The sequence below is a fragment of the Mobula hypostoma genome, chromosome 23, assembly GCF_963921235.1.
Source record: "Mobula hypostoma chromosome 23, sMobHyp1.1, whole genome shotgun sequence".
Taxonomy (NCBI): domain Eukaryota; kingdom Metazoa; phylum Chordata; class Chondrichthyes; order Myliobatiformes; family Myliobatidae; genus Mobula; species Mobula hypostoma.
Window position 1 is genome coordinate 23,741,400 of NC_086119.1, and position 22,091 is coordinate 23,763,490.

At 38.2% G+C, this 22,091-nt stretch overlaps 1 protein-coding gene across 2 annotated transcripts in view; it reads left to right on the forward strand.

Moving 5' to 3' along the window:
* phf12b (PHD finger protein 12b) overlaps positions 1–16,509 on the forward strand; it is a 93,859-nt gene extending 77,350 nt beyond the window's left edge. Inside the window, exons 12-15 of one of the 2 annotated variants that reach the window (XM_063031388.1) lie at positions 203–301; positions 1,412–1,494; positions 4,715–4,853; positions 15,194–16,509. In XM_063031388.1, the coding sequence (XP_062887458.1) occupies positions 203–301; positions 1,412–1,494; positions 4,715–4,853; positions 15,194–15,522 (650 nt within the window). In that variant the 3' untranslated portion in view covers positions 15,523–16,509. The remainder of the gene's footprint in view (positions 1–202; positions 302–1,411; positions 1,495–4,714; positions 4,854–15,193) is intronic. The other variant, XM_063031387.1, reaches the window with a different exon arrangement.
* The last annotated feature ends 5,582 nt before the right edge of the window (positions 16,510–22,091 follow it).

The following is a 22,091-nucleotide window of genomic DNA, read 5'->3' on the forward strand; positions in this document are numbered from 1 at the left end:
TGTCCAGAATGCATACAGCAATTACAGCTTGTCATATACTTGGGGAACATAGTATTATCATCTTCTTTAGTTATTTTTCAATCATTAAATAATGACATTGTTAGCTTTCAAGTAACCTTGAATTTAAGGTGCATTTCCTGTTTGATACAAAGGACAAGCGTTGCAGGTTCTAACGTTAAAATATTTTAATTTTATTTTCCAGTTCCAGTGAAAGAAGTTCAGGCACGAGCTGTGTTTTATCCTCTAACGGGTAAAGGTCAAGCTGTTAATATGTGCTACAGAACACTTTATATAGGAACAGGTGAGCAAAAAGCATCTGTTAGTGGTTCACTAATAATAATCTTTGCAAGTAGATGAATATTGCTGTGCAACATTGTGCTGACTTCTCCCATTTGCAAGTATTGTTTGAAATCCATTGCTTAAATCTCTTTGAAGCGTAGAAATGTTTAATTGTTGCTATCCCACACCCTCCCTCAAATTGTTTACCTGGTTTAATTTGGAGAGGTGAATGTTTAACAGATGAATGTTTTGAGGTAATACTTTCATTCAACTGAAAAATTTTGCTGATTTATTAGGCATTCAAAGCAGTTCCTCCATTTGCTACAGCCGGAGACAGTGAGCTGCATAAAATTCCTCTGGAGCTTGAGGCACATCTTTCTTTGATGTTATTTGACTGATATGAAGCAAGGAGATCACTGGAGAAGCTGATAACCTGTCATATCAGTCACTTTTTACACTGATTTAGTTTAAGCCTGATTTACCAAATTCACCTAAATACAGCACATCCAGCGTGTATTCCATTGTTGACTATATGATCATCCGTGGCATGCAAAAGAAAAGTAAAATATCTATCTTTCTGCTTGGCCCTCCCTTTATATCTTCCTTTCTGAATTCTGATCTTTTCAGTTTGACTGAGACATTGACTGTGTTTTTAGCTGCTACTTGCCGTTTCTCAGGTTCCCATCCCACTGTCTGCAGTGCTTTCACATTTTCTGTCTCCCCATCTCTGCTCGTAGCTGCCTTAAGCTTTCTTACTGTCTCCCCAACCCCTTTCACACCATAATTGACTAACATACTGACTCCCTAATGCCAGCAGCTGTTTCTCAGTTTTCCTTTCCTGATCTACAGCTGTCTACTTGTAGTCTCTCTGTCATTATTCCTCCCTTTTTCTCCTTTGTGCTCACCTTTTATATTTTCCGTCCCATTTATTTGGTACGTATGCAACTTGTCATCATTTTGTGGTAATCTGGCTCTTTTTTATTCTGTTTTCCAATCTTCAGGCAAATCTTCTCTAAATGATGTAGCCTTTTCCTGGAACTTTTAACCTTTAGTGCTCCAAATAATTTGAGGGCGGGTGGTAAAATGGAAGCTGGTTATTACAACTGAAATTTGCTTTTCTGTTTCATTTCAGGTGCTGACATGGATGTGTGCCTTACAAATTATGGTTATTGTAATTATGTTTCAGGCAAACATGCCTGCATATTCTATGATGAGGTAAGGTTCCTACCCTATCCCAAAAAAGAAATACTTGATTTTGCCACACTCTCTCTGGAAAAAATATCTCAAATTGCCTAGAAATTTCATACCGTTGAAGTGCTTACTGGGTTGTTCAAAAGCTTGAAGCTTGCTCCACTCAGCTTGTAAATCTTGCAGAACTTAAGTATAATGCTGATGTGCCTAACCATAACTGATGGTTTTCAACTGGAGGTTCTCCAAGCTGCCTGGAAGGCACTGGGTGCATGTAATAGCAGTCATCTTAAGGAAAATGAGAATTAATGGCATAACATTGGTAAACAAGGTAAATGATTGTGTAGTGATAAAGAAAAAAACTTTCAAAAGAAATATTTGTGGTTTGACTCATCAGTGGAATGAAGTTACATAACTATTAAGCCCTGCAATAAATAGTCACCACATGCAGCTAACTACTAGAATAATGAAGTGTAGTTTATCATGAGAAGAAACAATAAATAGTGCAGAAAGTAAATGTTAAGTCTTGCATATTTCTTGGCACAAAAAAAAGTGCTGTTGGTGAATGTAGTCATATCCATTCAACATTTGTTATGTATTCATATTAAATTACTTCTTTTGGAGGTGATTAACATTGGTATTTCTGATTCTTGTAAACTGTTATTGCAAGCAATGTTCTTTACATCCAAATGTAGCTCATTCTGTAGTTTCTTATCCTTAAGAGGTTAGATGGTGGACCATGATTTTAAAAATATATATCGTTGTGGTAGATTTGATAAAGAAGGGTTACCTTGAGGCTAATGAAGATTAAATCGTAGCTGTGTTCAAAGGGAAATCTCTAAAAGGATAATTTGTAGGCATTGTCCACTAATCTTTTAGTCTGTAACAAAAGACATTGTTGAAATTTATTTTAAAGGACAGAAGTAGAATTTTAGTGTAATATACTAGAATAGAATAAGAAATTGAAAAGAAAATTACTCCATTGAAGGCAAATACATAAAATGCTGGAGGAACTCAGCAGTTCAGGCAGCATCTATGAAGGGAATTGAACAGTCGACATTTTGGCTGAGAGCCTTCAGTCTCTCTTATCTTCACTGAGAAACTGACTCTTGCACAGGTATGCTGAATAGAATGGCCTCTTATGCCGCAGTAGTTTTATATCCTAGTACAAGGGTCCCCAACATTTTTTGCACTGCGGACCGGTTTAATATTGACAATATTCTTGCGGACCGGCCGACCACAGGGGGGTGGGGGGTAGGGTGTAGGGTTGCCAACGGATAAGAATAGCAGTCAAATACATTGAGCTTACCCCGAGAAAGAGTACAATGACCATGAAGCCTTGCGCGGGGACCAGTGTGCATGTGTAACATGCACATGTGTGTACGTGCCAATTTTTTCTACAAATCCTTTTTGGCGATTCTGTTCGGGAGCGGGGGGGGGTGTAATCACAATCGGAATATAGGTGATAAGTGGCTAATACACTCAATTTCGTTTCTAAAGGGGTTTATCTGATGAATTTAATATTAAACACACAGTGCATACTTTCCTTGCATGAATATAGTGATAAGTCAATTATCAGGGGAGGACAGGGGAGCTTGAAGTAAGTGTTGAACGAACTTCCAGTAGAAGTGGTAGAGGCAGGTTCGATATTATCATTTAAAGAAAAATTGGATCGGTATATGGACAGGAAAGGAATGGAGGGTTATGGGCTGAGTGCAGGTCGGTGGGACTAGGTGAGAGTGGCGTTCGACACGGACTAGAAGGGCCGAGATGGCCTGTTTCTGTGCTGTAATTGTTATATGGTTATATAAGTCAATAGCATCATAACATTTTAAATAACGTTTGGATATTAAACACACAGCACATATTTTCCCCGTATGAACATATAAAAACATTGCTACACACCAATATCGCTGAATCAGTGGGAGCCCTGGGCTTGTTTTCCTGCAACAAGACGGTCCTATCGAGGGGTGATGGGAGACAGCGATACTTGAAGAGGGTTCCTTATGTCCAGTCTATTCTGCAATTTAGTTTTCATTGCATTCATTGCAGAGATATGTTGGAAATGGAAGCAACGTTTTCAGTGCTTTCGTGGCTATCTTAGGATATTGAACCTTGACTTTGATCCGGAATGCCAGCAGAGATGTTATATCAAACATACTTTTCAGCCTGCTGTCATTTGCAGGCTTGAGGAGTTGATCTCCTTCCTGCGCTGTCATGGATGACGCGCGGGTAATGACCTCACGTGCATTCAAGCTCAACAGTGGGCGTGACAGGGAATGAGGAAAAGTGCAGCTGACTCATATCGCCCGATCATATCATTTCCTCACGGCCCGGTAGCGCATGCTTTGCGGCCCGGTGGTTGGGGACCGCTGTCCTAGTAAATACATTGTTAGCTATTTCTCAGATTGAGGGAGCCTACATAAGTAATTTAAACTAATGAATAACCCTCCTTTCTGTCTAGTGAAGATTGATTGATGATGAAAAAAATAAATTATTATGTTATATTTGCAGAGCCTCTGCTTAATTAGATTGTCATTGGCTGAGTGAAGAATATGGTTAATTTTGATTTACAGTATTCTTTCAAAGTTCAAGTAAATGTGAGCAGCTGAACTGATGCAGCTTAGAAGATCTAATTCGAGTAATAGGTTGACCTACTTTAAAAAGTAAAAAGGCTTAAAACTATTAGATTCTGGGGAGTCAAGTGAAGTTCATTTTTTAAAAAGTGACCACAATTTTAAGTGGCAGAAAATATAAGCATTTACCCTTTTCCTGGTGTTGCACTTCAACTGATAAGTGAAATTGCTATTGAAGGAGTAAAGAGGTTGAGAAATATTTGACAATAAAGTTCCACTCAGTAACTTATTGTGTATAAGTATCACTTTTGTTTGGTCAGAGCAAGTTAAAGCTCTCAATACACCATTTATAAGTTGTAGATAAGTAAAGCAATTCTTGTTTGCATTAATTTATCTGAAGTTTCTCCTTTTTGCTTTTTATGAGCTACGCCTGATAAACAGCTCACACTGGAGTTAAATATGGACTAATCCATAAAAATTGAAGGGAAACTTTGGGTACAAAACTCCAAAAAAACCATTGAACCTTTTAATTAAATGGTGGTACAATGGTCACATACATGTACTTTGATAATAAATTTATTTTGAGTTATTAATATCAGAGTTACAATATGTAATGTTTATAACAAAGAATTACTGACATTTTTAACTTTTGTTATATTATCTGATTTTAGAACACAAAACACTATGAATTGTTGAACTACAGTGAACATGGGACAACTGTTGACAACGTACTCTATTCATGCGACTTCTCTGAGAAAACTACTCCCACTCCACCCAGCAGTATTGTTGCCAAAGTACAAAGTGTAATAAGTAAGCATTTTCTTTTTGCATTTCCCAAAGGTAATTTAAATTGATGTACAATAATTACTGCTACTTGTTTAAACTTGAATCAATGAAAGATGCTTGATATTTGTGGCAGGCATTAAATACTATCACCTCATACAAAGTGAAATCAAATGATATCGGTGACAACAGGGTTTTGCTTCTGCGTGAGCTCAGTGCTGTAAAAGCACAGCAGAATTGTCACAGGTTCCCGCAGCCCTTGAATGATCCAATGACTTCAACCTCTGAAGCCAATGTGAGTGCATCCTTCAGGAAGATGAAACCACGGAAAGCATCCGGTCCAGACCTGAGCTGTTCAAGTGGCTGAAATGTTCACCAGTGGTTTTAACCTCTCGCTTTGGCAGTCTGAGGTACCCCCAGACATGAGTCTCAGCCCAAAACATTGACTGTTTACTGTTTTCCATAGATGCTGCCTGACCTACTGAGTTTCTCCAGTATTTTGTGTGTGTTGCTTTGAGTCTGAGGTACACACTGGCTTCAAACAGGCTTCAATTATACTGGTGCCTAAGAAGAACATGGTAGCCTGCCTGAATGACTATCATCCAGTAGCACTGACATTCACAGTGAAGTAGTGTTTTGAGAAGTTGGTGAAGAAACAAACACATCAACTCTTGCCTGAGAAGTGACTTGGATCTGCTCCAATTTGCCTACTGGCACAACAGGTCCATAGCAGATGCTATTTCATTGGGTCTTCACTGAGCCCTAGGACACCTGGAGAGCAGAGGTACATACTTCAGGATGCCCTTTATTGTTTACAGCTCAGCGTTCAATACCATTATCCCCTCAAAACTAACCAAAAAGCTTCAAGGCCTTGGTCTCAATACTTCCTTGTACAATTAGATCCTCAATTTTCTCAGTTACAGACCCCAGTCAGTTTGGATTGGCAACAACATCACCACCACGAACTCCATCAACAGAGGTGCACCACAGGGCTGTGTCATTAGTCCCCTGCGCTTTTTGCTTTACACTTATGACTGGCTAAGCACAACTCTAATGCCATATTTTAATTTGCTGATGACACGACTGACATGGGCTGACTCAATAGCAGTGATGAATCAGTACATAAACACGAGATTGAAAGTCTTGGCCGAGCGGTGCCACAGCAACGACCTCTGAATAAATATCAGCAAGACCAAGGTGCTGATTATTGGCTTCAGGAGGAGGAAACTGGAGGTCCATGAGCCAGTCCTCATCAGGGAATCAGAAGTAGGGAGTTTTAGCAACCTTAAGTTCCTTGTTACAATTTCAGTTTACCTGTCCTGGGCAATTATGAAGAAACCAGGGCAGTGCCTCACTCCCTTAGGAGTTTGCAAAGATTCAACATGACGTCTAAAACTTAATAAACTTCTATATATGTGCGGTGGAGAGTTTGACTGGCTGCATCACAGTCTATTACTGGAAACACAATTCTCTTGAACAGAAATCCCACAAAAAGTGGTGGATGTGGCCTAGTCCATTTTGGGTAAAGCCCTCCCCACCATTAGGCAATCTACACGGAGTGTTGTCACAGGAAAGCAGCATCTATCATCAAGGACCTGGTCATGCTGTCCTCTCACTGCTGCCATCAAGAAGAAGATACAGGACTTGAATCACCAGGTTCAGGAACGGTTATTATGCTTCAATCATCAGGCTCATGAACCAGAAAGTTCACTTCACTCAATTTAATTTGCCCCATAACTGAACTGTTCCCACAACTTATGGACTCACTTTCAAGGACTCATCTCAAGTTCAGTGTCTTTTTCACACTGCTTGTCTGCCCTGTTGGTGTAGTCTTTCATTGATTCTACTATGGTTATTGGATTTGTTGAGTATGCCCTCAAGAAAATGAATCACAGGGTTGTATATGGTGTCATATAGTATGCACCTTGATAAATTTACTTTGAGCTTTGATTTAGTTATGTTATAAAGGAGGCCATTCAGTCTATCAATACAAATTTTCCCTGTGACCTATTCTTCCTATTTCCTCATAAGCTCATCAACTTCTCTCCCCCTCATTCCAAGATTCTATCACCCAGCTGTTGGGACAAAGTTAGGGGCCAGTTAATCTACCAATCCACGTGTCTGGGATGTGAGAGAAAGTGGGAGAAAATGAGAGAAACCAGGGGGACTTCCGCCTGCGGCTTGATGGAGTAATACATAAATTTTGCGGCTGCCTTTAATTCCTCCTTTTCCCCAATTTAAACCTTGAATTTTTAACTTTTATTTTTCGGATCTTAGAAGGAAATAGTTGTCACTATGTCATATCCTTTAAGAAGTGGAAAGCACCCTTCTGAACCCAGCAATGGAAAGGGAAAAACTTTGAAAGAAAAATCGGAAGATATGCCTGTCTGGGCTGAGAGTTTGGAACGTGCGATGATGGTTTTCGACAGCAAAATACATAATAACACTTCTGAGGTGAAGTTGTTCCGACAGAGTTTTCAGACTATTGAGGAAAGTATTATTTCCTTGAATACTGAGATTAAAGAATCGAAACGTCAGGTGGTGGATATTTCAACTCGCTTGAAACAGGCTCAACGTAAAAGCGTCGACTTAGACGCTAGGTTTCATCGGAATAATATCCGAATCATCAGTCTGAAGGAGGGCTCTGAGAGTGGAAATTTATTGGACTATTTTGCCAACTTGTTCCAATCTTTGTTTCCGGATATTCTACCTCAGCCTCCCGATATTGAAAGAGCTCACAGAATCTCCATTTTGAATTCTCAGATTTCAGGTAAATCTCGACCAATTTTGGCCAATTTTCTTCGCTTTAAAGTTAAAGACCAAATCATAAAATGTGCAAGGAAACAGAGTTTTTAAATTTAACGGCTCCGAGATCCATTTTTACGAAGACTATCCATAGGAAATTATGGAACAGCGGATCAAATTTGTCCCAGCGATGAAAATCGCGCATTCAAAGACACTTTTTCCATCGCTCTGCTACCCCGCTAAGTTAAAATTATTTTCTAAAGATTCTACACCTCGTGTGTTTTCGGATCCCCAAGCAGCATTGGACTTTGTTAACTCTGTTGTGGACTCGGCTGATGCATGAAGGATATTTGGGTTGCTGAATAACTTTCTTAAAAAAACAGGATTTGAAGATTTTTGATATGCTGAAGATTTCCTTTGATCGATGAACTATTTAAAGAAGAGGTGAACTTCTTGGTTTGACTAATGAATGACTTCTTTTGAGGTCTGTTTGGTATATGGAGTGAATTAACACAGTGGACAGATTATTAACTGGTTTGATTTTTTTTCCTTGTATTAATTAAGTGTTAGATTTTACAGTTCATATAGACTCTTTCTTATACAGTGAGGAGTCTTTAGAACAGATAATTAGCTATTAAAGATGGGTAGTAAGCTAAAGGTATAATGGTGTCTTTTCCCTTGTTAGAGATTGCACTGTTTAGGTTTAATAGCGTTGTTTTGACGCTTCTGGAGACTGTTTTTGCATTCTCTAGTTTATTTTTATTGATTAACTATAAACATTTTTTTTGCTTCTTTGCTGGGTTTCTTATCTTAGAGTCACATGTTTTCTTTGTAAAGGGGAGGGGGGAATTGGGAGAAAAACTTTTAAATCATTATTTATATTGAGCATCACGCGGAGTTCTGCTTTTTCTCTTTTTCTTTGGGGAGGCATTCTGGCCTTTTCCTTCTTTCTCACTGGATTTTCTACCTTTTGGGATGGTGGGAGGATTTGGGGTATCGCAGGGTTTTTTTTTCTAGTTACTTTCCCATTATGAAGTTCTGGAGCATGTGTGTTTTCTATTTGGTTATACTCATCACCGCTACCTTTGATTAGCCCGCGATGGTATGTGTGCATTTTCATGTTTAAAATAATATTCTATGGTAGTTAAGCAGATAAATGTTATTAGTTGCAATGTATGTGGCTGGAATCACCCTATTAAGTGAAAGAAGACTTTTAAAGTTATTAATCGATTCCAGCCTGATATAATTTTTGCTCAAGAAACGCATATCAGAACGGGCGATCAAAATAGATTTTTTGAAACGTGGAAGGGCCTTCAATATCATGCTACTTGTCAAAATAAGACAAAGGGAGTATCTATTTTTATTAAATCTAATATTTTATTTATCCAAGAAGATATTGTCTCAGATATTAATGGTAGATTTTTAATTATTAAAGGAACAATTTGTAATGGAAAAATTGTCTTGGTTAATCTATATGGACCTAATGTAGATGATCCTTTTTTAAATATATATTTGGCTTATTACCAGACTTAAATGAATATATGCTGCTGATGGGAGGTGACTTCAGTTGTTGTTTAAACCCTTTCATTGATAAGAGTTCAACCAATCAGCAGCTTCTGAGTTGTTCAGCTTCACTTATTAATTTTTTAACTGATTATGGTTTGATAGAAATTTGGAGAAATCTACATCCTAATGATAGAGATTTTTTTTATTCACATGTCCATTAAAAATATTTCAGAATTGATTATTTTGTAGCTGATTTCAGATTTTTGTCTAAAGTCCAGAAATGAGAATATGATGCTATTGCTGTCTCGTATCATGCACCTTTAAGCTTAACTTTTGAATTGAATGAGTAATGTCAACTTGCCCTGGCGTTTTCCAGAAAACTTATTACAAAGTTTGGACTTTGTCAAATTTATAGAGATTCAAATAAAAGAATTTTTTCATTTTAATAATACGGGAGATGTGTCGAAATTGATTATATGGGATACATTAAAAGCGTATTTGTGAGGTCAGATAATCTCCTATTTAGCCAAGCTTAAGAAACAGACAAAAATAGAGTTAGATAGGATTTCAAAACAAATTAAAGACTTGGATAACATTTATGCAGTCTCTCCTAATATTGATTTATTTAAACAAAGGGTTGAACTTCAATCACAATATAATTTATTATTAACTTATCCTATTGAAGGAAATTTGCTTAAATTAGAAAGTCAATTTTATGTGTTTGGAGAGAAAAGTAATAAGCTATTAGCATCCCAATTAAAAGCAGTTAGAGCTAAAAGACAATTCTTAAAAATTTGTAAGGGAGATGGTAGTTTAGCTTGTAATTATGAAGATATTAATAAAATTTTTCAAGTGAACTCTATAAATCTCAGTTTCCAGCTGATCCTTCTAAAATGAATGCCTTTTTACAAAAGATTAATTTTCCTAGATTATCTGTTGAAGATCAACAAATTCTTGATGCTGCTTTTACTGAAAAAGAAACCCAGAAAGCTATTTTTTCAATGCAATCTGGTAAAGCTCCTGGAGTGGATGGTTTTTCTGTAGGATTTTATAAAAAATTTGAAAATTTGCTTACTCCTTATATGTTGGAAACGCTTAAAGATTCTTTTTTGTTAGGAGCGTTACCTTCTACATTTTATGAAGCATCTATTTCTTTAATTCTTAAGAAAGATAAAGACCCTACAGATTGTGCTTCATATCGACCTATATCATTATTAAATGTAGATGCTAAAATTCTTTCAAAAATAACAGCTAATTGGTTGGAGAATATATTAGCTAAGATTATTTCTCAGGACCAAATAGGTTTTATAAAAGGCCGTTATTCTTTTTCTGATACTAGGAGACTGTTTAATGTTATATACTCACCCCTCTCGTAAACTCCGCAATGTATTGTTTCTCTTGATGCTGAAAAGGCATTCGACAGAGTTGAATGGAAATATTTATTTAATGTTTTAGAGAAATTTAGCTTTGGTACTAATTTTAATAAGTGGATTAGAATAATATATAAAAGCCCTATTGCCACTGTGATTACTAATAACTGTAGATCCCCCTTTTTTCAACTTCCGCGGGGTACGAGACAAGGATGTCCATTAAGTCTTTTATTTAATTTGGTGCTGGAACCTTTGGCCATTGCACTTCGTGAAGCTAAGGATATTCAAGGAATTTCTGTAAATGGGACTATTCATAAGATTTCTCTTTATGCTGATGATCCCTTAGTTTATGTTTCAAATCCTGAAGAATCTATTCCTAGTTTATTAAAATTATTATCTGACTATGGAAAGCTTTCAGGATATAAATTAAATCTGCATAAGAGTGAATTATTTCCTTTAAAAGATTCTGATTTTATATATGATGATATTCCTTTTAAAGTTACAGATTCTTTTAAATATTTAGGTATTATCACTAAAAATTATGGAGACCCTTATAGAGCTAATTTAGTTCCCTTAGTGGGATTTTTTGAAGCAATTATTTTCTAGATGGAATCCTCTTACACTTTTGTTAATTGGTCGAATTCATGCAGTTAAAATGATGATTTTACCAAAATTTTTATATATATTTCAAAATATTCCTGTTTTTTTAACCAAGAAGTTTTTTGATCAGATTGACTCTATTATTTCATCTTTTGTTTGGAATAATAAAAGAATTGGAAAACGTGATTTACAAAAATTTTTTTTAAATGGAGCTCTTGCTTTGCCTAATTTAAGAATGTATTATTGGGCGGTTAATATACGCTATGTGTGTTCTTGGTTATATTGGACCGATAAAAATGAACGACCACCATGGGTTGATTTGGAATTGAAAGCTGTGAAACAATTTTACTTAAGTTCGCCATTAGGTGCGTCTTTACCAGTACAACTAGCTGAAATTTCTATTTTAAATATAAATCCTATGATTGGGCAGTCATTACGAATTTGGTATCAGTTCCGTAAGTTTTTTTAATCTTAAAAATTTAAGCTTCTTAGTTCAATTTATCGAAACTATTTATTTAAACCTTCACTTAGTGATACTACCTTTTCTCTTTGGAGCGTTACGTACCCCGTAACTGGGTTGCCAAACCAGCAGAAATGGACCACTCGTTGGAGTCTGGATTACTAGGAACTAATAAAGTTTTATTAAAGAAATAAGTAACACAGCACTCTAATCGTAAGGATATAAATGCAACAGGTTAGCAATGATAATACACACATGTACACAGAACTAGGGTAATAGGAATCAAACCAAGCTCTATCGCAGTCTAGGGGTAAAATGATCAGTCTTAAGTGACGCAGAGTTCAGTTCAGCTTAGTACAGTTCACAGTAATCACTGTTGTGCCGTTGCGGAGGCGGGGGCTGCAATTTGATTCAGGCAGACCTTTGATGTCTTCGCAGTTGGTTTTCCGGCGGACCCTTTTATGTCTTCTATCCCGCTGTGGTCACTGACTGTGACCCCTCTGTTCTAGATATGATCGTTCTTCCATGGTGAACCCGGCACCCAGGCAAGGGCGGACAAACACACCAGGTTCCCACCGATCGTACCTTTACACCCTGTGAGCCTATGGTCGGTTCCCGCGAACCGGACCTCCAAACTCCCACCAACTTGTGGGGGTACACCGCTCTTTCCAGGGGCTCGTTATCTCGTGGTGTGTCCCTTGCCTTAGTGAATCAGTTCTTTTTATCCCCCTGCTGGGGTATCGCCTGTCCATCAAACTTCAAGCAGTTCAGGTTCAAAGCAACCGGTCTGTCAATATTCTGAATTGTGTTTCTTTTCCGTTAATCTCTCTTTCCTCTCCCATTAGCGTTTTGAACGTTTCTCCATTGTCTCTCTTATCTCTCTCATTAGCATCAATCGCCTGATAACTTGGTTTGGCGTCACAGGAGGAATATAGGAATTTATTCCTTTATGGATCTGTTTCAAGAAGGCCGATTGATGTCCTTTGAGAAATTAGCAACTAAATACTATCTTTCACACTCACACTTTTTGCAATATCTTCAGGTCAGACACTTTTTACAAGAATATTTAAGTAATTTTCCATGTAAACAAGATTCTGACCTGTTAGATATTATTTTTAAAATGAACCCTTTTGTGAAAGTTTTTATTGGGAAAATCTATAATTTACTATTACAACGGGATAATTATCCTCTATTTAAAATTAAGCAAGATTGAGAAAGAGAGCTTAACATGACTCTGATAACAGAAGATTGGTGGCGAATTTTGAAGTTGGTTAACTCTTCTTCGATTTGTGCCAGTCATTCTCTAATTCAATTTAAAATTGTACATCATTACTATTTGACAAAGGAGAGACTGTCTAAAATACTTCCTAATGTTGATAGTCAGTGTGATAGATGTAAAACTGAGATAGCTATATTGACACATATGTTTTGGTCGTGTTCTGTATTGAAGCAGTTTTGGAAATCTATTTTTTCCACAATTTCCAAGGCTCTAAAAATTAATTTACAACCTAATAAACTGACAGTTTTGTTTGGTATTATTCCTCAATATATTCATGGTATTTCTATATCAGACCAACATGTAATTGTGTTTGTTACGTTGTTGGCTAGAAGGGCTATTTTACTAAAATGGAAAGATGCCTCTGTTCCCACTTTGATACAGTGGTTCTCGCAGGTGATTCTATGTCTTAGTTTGGAAAAAATCAGGCCGAACTTTTGATCCTCAATTTGACTTTGAGAAAAGGTGGGGCTCTTTTGCCTGCTACTATCATTTGATTTGAGTTTATTAAGATGGTCCCCTTCTGATTCTTGGGTAAATGGATTTGGTTGGCAGATTGATGTCTTTTTTTTTAATGGAAGCTCGTATGGTGTATAGCTCCAGGTTTGTGCTCCAAATGGTTTTTTTTTTCTTTTTTTTTTGTTAGCAGAGTTTTATTTTTGTTTTAGTTAGTAGGGGGTTCTTTTTTCCTTTTTTCCAAAAAAAAAGCTTTAACATTTTGTTTTTCTTATTATTATTATTATTGATATACTGTTTAGCTTGGTTAATAGTTTGACTCTTATTATACATATTGATATACTGATTTGATTAGTTTAATGTATTTTTTGTTGTTGATTTTCAATAATAACTAATAAAAAGTTTTAAAAATGAAATGAGAGAAACCAAAGGAAACACACACAAAATATACTGGTGAATGCAGCAGGCCAGGCAGCATCTATTGGAAGAGGTACAGTCGACGTTTCATGCTGAGACCCTTCGTCGGGGCTAACTGAAAGAAGAGATTTGAGAGGGGGAGGGGGAGATCCAAAATGATGGGAGAAGACTGCGGGGGGCGGGTGGTGATAGAGCTAAGAGCTGGAAAGTTGATTGGCAAAACCGATACAAGACTGGAGAAGGGAGAGAATCATGGGATGGGAGGTCAAGGGAGAAAGGAAGGAGGAGGGGAGCCCTCTATAGTGAGAGGGACAGAGGGGGAGAAAAAAGAGAGGGAAAAAAAGGAAAATAATAAATAAGGGATGGGGTACGAAGGGATGGTGGGGCATTAATGGAAGTTAGGGAAGTCAGTGGTCATGCCATTAGGTTGGAGGCTACCCGGACAGAATATGGTCACTGGAAATATGGGACAGATGAGCTGCAAAACTGTGTCCCCGTGTATTAGTAAACAAAATACCCATATTTATTGTTGAGCAGTTTTGTAATATAATCAGGTAGGGCTGTGGAAATATTAATGTGGTCACAAATTTTTTTAATGTTTTAATAGTGAATGAAGCAAGATTAAATAGGTGTTTACAGAAATATGACTGCAGGAACACATGTTCTAGACCAAAGGCAGCCCCTCCTTTACCAGATACTAGCATGCTCTCAGACCTTGGATAGGCAATGGCACCCCAAAAGAAACACATTCTCTACCCCAGTCTTCACACTCACTGAATTGAGCAGCACTGTTGGTCTCCTCACCAGTGCCTGTCGAACAGTAAATCACCCATCTCCTTTTCCCCATTCTGCCTTGAAGCACAGGTGGAGGCAGTCCTGTTTGTGCCAACATGACTAGAGGAGGATACAGGACTTGGGATAGGTTCACTGTTTTGAGCGCGATAAGAATTTTAACTTGTGTACTTTCGAGGTTATTAAGGCAGTGCATTTCCCTTTAGACCAATAAATGAGAATTGAAACTGTGAATAACATTTTTGATTGCCAGACAGCCCTTTAATTAAGCCTTTTAAACCATGGAAGTGATAAGGAAATGGAAGTATGAAGTATACTGCTGTGCTCTAGGCAACAGAAGATTAATTATGTTGGCGAACAGTCGCAGAAGTACTGAGTTCAAACTGTTAAGATGGAAAGTAGCCCATTTCAGCTTAGTTGAAGTTCCTGTTGAAACAAAGACAAAAGAACCTCCCATAGAGTGATTGCCATCTCCTCCTGTGCTGTTCTACTCCAAAATGTTATTTCAGCAGAGAATAAACTACAGGATTGCTCACTATAGATATTGCCAGCAAAGCCTTACTTGGATGATGTGCAAATTTTTTCATGCACATGGAATTGACTCAAACTGACTTGTACCATAACGATTTTCTTATGGATTAAAGGTGATTTTCCAATGGAATTTTCTTGCATACTTGTTTATTCCAACATTGTGAACACACTGAGCAACTTCATTTACTGTAAATATTTTCTGATTTCTCTGCAGAATATTGTAAGAGCAGAAAGGAAGAGGAGGAAATGGAAGAGATGGTCATGAGCTCACAAGGCCAGGGACTGCATGGCAAAACCTGTAACTGTAAAGCCAGCAGCTCGAGTCTAATAGGTGGCAGTGGAGCAGGCTGGGAAGGGACAGCGTTGTTGCATCATGGGAGTTATATCAAGCTTGGTTGCCTGCAATTTGTTTTCAGCATCACGGAATTTGCGTTGAAGCAGCCAAAAGAGGAGGAAACCCTCGTACACGAAGCTGACTTAGAACAGAAGCATTTGATGAAACTTCATCAAGTTCCAGTGTTACGATCCAACTCTGTTCCATGAGGGTTTCTGAAGTGTACATAGGACTAAACAGGGAACCATGAACCGAAGAAGCTGTCTTTATATTGCATGGAATGAAGTATCTTCAGCATTTTTTTTCCTTTTTTTTTTGCTCAGATTTTGTGGGCAGTTGCACATAGAATTTGTATAATGACTTCTCTTTTAAATATGTAACTTGTCATAGTTGTAAATGTTGACTGAATGGGAAGAGGCAGAAAAGTTCTGTTTGAAGGTCATGGCAAAGCCCTAAGTAGAACAAACTGGAAAAGCCTAGGATACGTTCAGACTGCATCCCTAAACATGTACAAATAATCAAAGACTTGTTATATTTTGTGCCAGTGACAATAGTTTTTATAAATATGTGCAAAGTTTTCATAAAAGGATATGTTTATCTACTCTGATCATTGTTTTATTTAATGTATCTGGAATCCTATGACCCAGATGTTTTCTGCTACTTTTGCACTACAAGTAGCTGCTGTGTACTGATTAAAGAGGAAAAAATCTTTCAAATATCAATGGTATTTTATTTGACTGAGAAAGGAGAAGTATTAAAGTAGAGTCTGTGTCAATGCACCTTTTAATGGTGCCAGTGGTTTTTAAATGTGTAACACGCTAAAAACTTGTGGTATGGCACCTGCTGCCGTTGTGTTGTATTGTAGTGTAAAAGTTTGTCGTAAGCTTGTTAAGGTCCTTTTTCACACAGTAGTTTAAATGTAAATAGTTAATGTATTGTTTCAGATTTTACAACAGACACTTTCATGTATTCTGTATATAAAAATTTGACTCCAAGTTCCTGTCTCTGCCTGTCTATTATGACTGTAAATACATCAGATTTTTTTAAAGAAACTTTTGTTGTAGTTGAATATTTGAACATCAATTACTATTGTGAGTCATTATCACCCATTTTCTCCCATAAAATGAAAGGCACAGCTTTTCAGCATTTATCTTCCTAACATGTGTGATCCATATGTCTTTGTGATGTCTTTGGTTTTCCTGATCAATGTTATTGTTTGATTTCCCTGATACTACCTCAATTAACTTGCAAAATTTCTTCAGGTATTATCGTTAACTTTGAGTTATCTTATGCTTTTTAATACAGAGGTTGGTCTTGTCGTCAGATTTTAATGGCTGTGGATGTTGCTGCCTGGAAGGTCATTGTGATACATCTTGCAGTTATTCTTCTGATTTCATGGAAGTTAAAAAGCCATTATAAAGGAAAAGATCCGAAAATCTGAGCTGCACTGATGATGTCTTTTGTGTCTTTTGGCTATAAAAGTACTTGGTTACTGTAGAGCTGGTTCAAGTTGTGGAAAAATATTCCAGAGCAAGAAGAAATGTAGATTGAAGCCTTTTAATGAGATTTCCATTCTTCGTGTAGATTGGCAGTACAATATCAGTTGTTAGGACTAATTCTAAGATGGGGACCTTTGGGAAATATTGATTATGCTGAAATCTGTCCTCATTTCAATAATAAGTTTCAGATATAGAAATCTTTTGATTGCCAGCAAGAGCAGATATGATGCTGATCAAATGAAAAGCTGAGGATTATTTACAAATGATTAATAACTGACAGCCTACCTCTTGATACATTTACTCTAAACTCATATTCCTCAGATAGATCTGAGTAATAGTATATACCATGGTAACAGACTGTTCTACCCAATTTATTCATGCTAACCCAGTTTGTCTACATGAGTTAGCCTCATTTGCCTGAGTTTGACCCATATTCCTCTGATTTTCTCCTCTCCCCTATCAACCAGGGTTCCCTAATCCTGTCATTTTTGTGCTTCACTCTGACAAGAACATGCAGTCCCTGGACACTCTCTCACCTAAAAACCTTCCCACATGTCAGATGTCCCGTTACTTACAAAGAGCCTTTCCCAATCAACCTGCACAAGTTCCTGTCTAATGCCTTCAAAATTTGCCTTGCCCTCATTTAGGACCAACTTCTTTAAAACTAAAAGAATGATGCTCACAAGACCCAAAGTGATCCCATTGACAATTAAGTCATATGGCCTACCTCACTTAGAATAGGAAGTCCAGTATACCCTCTCTAGGAGGCCTGTCTACATTTGATTTGAGAAAACAGTCTAGGATGCAAATTTAGCCCTCTACACTTACTATGGCAACTTTATTATTCCATCTGCGATCTGCCTATAAATTTGCTATTCTCGTTCCCATGGGATATTGGGAGGGCGGGGGCTTTGATGCATTCCACATAACCTCATTGAGCAGATGCCCCAAGGATATTTTCTCTGGAATATTGAGCCGCCAGCCTTGCCCCTCCCTCCAATCACGTTCTGCTCATGGCCATAATATTCCCATCCATGTCCTGAGTTCCTCTGCCTTACCTTTCAGGCTGCTTGCATAAAATTAAATGTAGTTTAGTCTACCATGCATTCCTCACTTCCTGTCTCCCCCACCCCAACCCCCCACCACCTGTCTACTGAGTTTGCTCACTTTAACATTTTAAAATTTTCAACTACCACACTACTGCTTTAGATTCTACATTCCTGGCGGTCTAATTTAAATCCACCCAAGCAGCACTAGCAAATCTCATCAGATTTCCTCTAGTTCAGATGCAATCCATCCCTCTGGTACAAGTCCCACTTGCTCTGCAAGAGAGCCCAATGATCCATGTACCTGAAGCCTTCCCTCCTGCACCAGCTCTTTTGCCACTCATCTAACTGTACCATCTTCCCGCTGTTTGTGGCATGGTGATTAACCCTGAGATTACAATCCTAGAGGGTACTGTTCTTTAATTTACTCACTCCCTAAGTTTCCTTTATACAACCTCCACTTTCTTTGTGGTTATGTGTTGTGCACCCATATGGCCTGTGACCTCAATGTCCAAGGACTCCTTTGACCCTGACACCAGGAAGGCAATGCACCATTCCTGGAGTCCCATTCATGGCCACAGAAGTAGCTATCTGTGTTTGCCTACACTTTGTACTACCCTGCATTTACAGTAGAGCCAGTTGTAGTACATATTCTCAGGGAAGCTGTTCCCCCACCCACCAGTCTCCCCAACCCCCATCTAGTGTACCTGTTTGAGAGGGTATCACTGCAGGAGACTCCTGCACCTCCTGGCAGTCATACACCTAACTGACTGAATCTCTATTGTAACCACCTCCCTGAAAGTACTATCTATGACATTGCCTCCTGTATGCTCCTCGCCAAGTCTAGCTGGACACACCATGCAAACAGTTGTTAGGGTCACTAGACTGCTCCCTGATCTCTAGTATCTGACAAGGAAGGGTATACCACTCCACTGACTGACATTCTACCCCATTAATAAACTTAGTGGGAGGAGGAAAGGAAAAGTCCTGCCTTTCCCTTGCGTTTTTTTACCATTTGGCCTCCTCACCAAAGTTCACAGAAGCCCCTACTTTGACCAGCAGCATCACTGACCTTAAAACAGTGCTTCTTAAAATGTCCACACCATGAGAGCCTGTCTCCCTTTTACTTGCCCTGAAACTAACAGCAACAAACTTTTGAAATCTCCCACGCTCTTCCTCGTGGTTAAGGCTATCATTAATGAATCTGATCAGAAAGATGGTTAGAATTGCTGCTTCTGTAACCCAATTTAAGTGAATATTTCTTGCTTTCCCTGTAGTCATTGGATCTGTTTGTGACTCAAGTCTAGTTTCCCTATGAACACTATAAAAGTTCATATTACTTGCTTTATTTACTACTAACCACATGCTAATGAAAGTGTAGTGGGAAATAGTTCTTCGTATTGCATGCCTTAAAGCAAAATTCCTAGTGTGTTTTTTTTCATCAAAATGAAAGGAAATCGATACTGTATAGGGTTAAGTCATGAACAGATACAGTGACTAGAGGGCAAGCAAGTAATATTCACTTAAAAGTTAATTTACCTTGAGTAATACTATAGAGAGAAAGGCTGACTATAAAGAATCAGAGCAAAAGTTAAAATTAAAATGGGGATAAGTGGCCATATCAGATACATAGCAGTCAATGTCAATAGGAATCCAAATGTTCTTTAGATGTGTAAACAATAAAGTTATGGTACACAAGTGAAGGATTTCCTTAAGGTCAAAATAGGAGATTGTGCAGGCTCCATTAAGATGCTAAGTAATCATTCCATATTTACTAATACTGAAGATGACTCTGTAGAAATAGTGAAGATTGCATAAATTAATCATTGAATCCTCAATGATCTTTGATACAAGTGATCCTTAGACAGAAAAAAATGAGTAAATGTTACTCCCTTTATTCAACAACAAGGAGTAAGGATAAACCCAGCTATCAGAGAAGTCAATCTAAATTCAGTACTGAGATAACTTCTAGAAACATTAAATTGTGACAGGATTGGCAATCATCTTGAGAAAATCGAATTAAGGCAAGCCAGCACATATTTGTAAAGAGTAAATTGTATTTAACTAATTTGATAGAAGATTTTGCTGAGGTCACAGGCAGAGTTGGTTGGGGAGATGAAATCAATGGACTTCCAGTAGGCTTTTGATATAATGCTGTGTACCAACAGGTTTATCAACAGAGGTGCTCTCCTCTAGTCCAAAATATTGCTACAGGCTTTATCTATACAGTATTGAAGCAGACCACTTGGCCCACTCATCCAAGATGTCTCAAGATAGTCGAGCACTCTTTCCCTCAGGCAGCATAAGGCCATGCTGCTGTGCTGGTGAGTTTCTCATTGATGTCTACCTTTACTGAGGTGGTTGAAAAGTGATACTATTTCCAGGGTCTTGCCACAGATTTTGATTGTCAGGTATTGCTGTGTAGCAGGGTTAGGTTGTTAAAAGGAGCTTGTCTTCCAGATGTTTACCATAATATTTAGGAATCACCAGTAGTCTGGAATTTGGTCTCGGTATGAGTATACACAAGCATAATTTGTGGATTGCAATTCAATGACTGATAATGGGTGCTCTTGAGAAGGAGTGAACGTCGCAAGCATTTTCCATCTGTCTTGGTGATTAACTTCACTCTAATACTTCTAAGCTTGACACAGATAAGGACAAGGGCTGCCTAGATATTATAATTTTAGCTTCTGGCTCAACAAGCTCATCCTCCCAATTACACCCATGTGACCAATTAACCTACTAATCCATACATCCTTGAAATGCGGGAGAAAACTGGAGTACCCAGAGGAGACCCTGGTGGTCATGGTGAGAAATTATAAACTCCCGACTTGCAGTTGCGGAATTCAACCCGAGTTACTGGCACTACAATGGTGTTAGTCTAAACAGTAAACAGTGCTGCCCTTTTCAATCTTTTGAGAAAGACCGAAAAGAGCCGGAATGATAACTCAATCTTGCTTGATCCAACCTGTACCAGGATTAGTTCCACAGTGGACCCATTGGTTAGGATCATAAGGTCCAAGGCAGAACAGGGTGCCACACCAAGGATAATTTCTATATTGTAGCAATTTAAAAAAACAACCATCTCAAACTACTGGACAAGTACACCAAGACTAGCTATTTAAAGTTTTCCAGTTTGACAGGGTAAGCAAACCAAATGCTGGTCTGCTACACCAGGCCAACATTCCCAGTGGCAGTGCTGATGAAGGGTCATGGCCCAAAACATCACCTGTTTATTCCACTCCAGAGATTTTGCCTGACTTGCTTAGTTCCTCCAGCATTTGTGTGTGTGTGTGTCTTTGCAGCTTCTCCCCTGCGGGGTGCAGGGATGAATTGCAGATGTGTGGCTATGGTCTTTAGTATATGAATGTGCACAAGTTTACTCACCGGGGATGGTGTTATAGGGTGATGCCCATAAGGACATTTAACAGATGATGCAGGGAAAATGGAGGTTTGAGGACTATGTAGGTAGGAAGGGTTAGATTGTTCGTTTATTAAGTTTATATATTTTAGGGTGGCACGGTAGCATAATGGTTAGTACAACGCTTTACAGTACCGGTGACATGGATTCAATTCCCGGCACCGCCTGTGCGGAATTTGCATGTTCTCCCTGTGACCGTGTGGGTTTCCTCCTGCAGTCCAAAGACGTACCGGTTGGTAGGTCATTGTAAATTGTACTATGGTTAGGGATTGCTGGGAAGCATCACTGTCCTGTACTTCGCGTGGGGAGTCAAGCTGAAGCCTCAGACCCCAAAACATTAGCACGATTCCCCTCCGCAGATGCCCGATCCGCTGAGTTCTTCAGTCAGTTTGTTTGCCGCTAAAAATTCCAGCATCTGCAGACTCTTGCCAACTGCCTATGGGGAATTGGAAAAGAGCAACAAGAGCCCTTGCCATGTGCTAAAATATGGTAAACTGCAATTTCATCCAATCCAAATCCATCCATCTGGCTGATTAAAACTAGTATCTTGATTTTGAATGCACTTATATATTGCAAAGAATAAACTAAATTAGATCAAAGGAATCAGAGTGCGATACACAAGGCAGAAATGGTCTACAAAATTGAAAGGAAAATGTAATATTGCTTATTGTATTATAGCAAAAGAATGTGTAAAATAAACAATTTCCATAATAAATTGGCCGCCTTTTACCATTGGAAAGAAAGATATCAATGAAGCAGTTTGTATACGCACATAACCGGAAGGGGGCGGCTGTTTGTCTTTCCCTCCCACT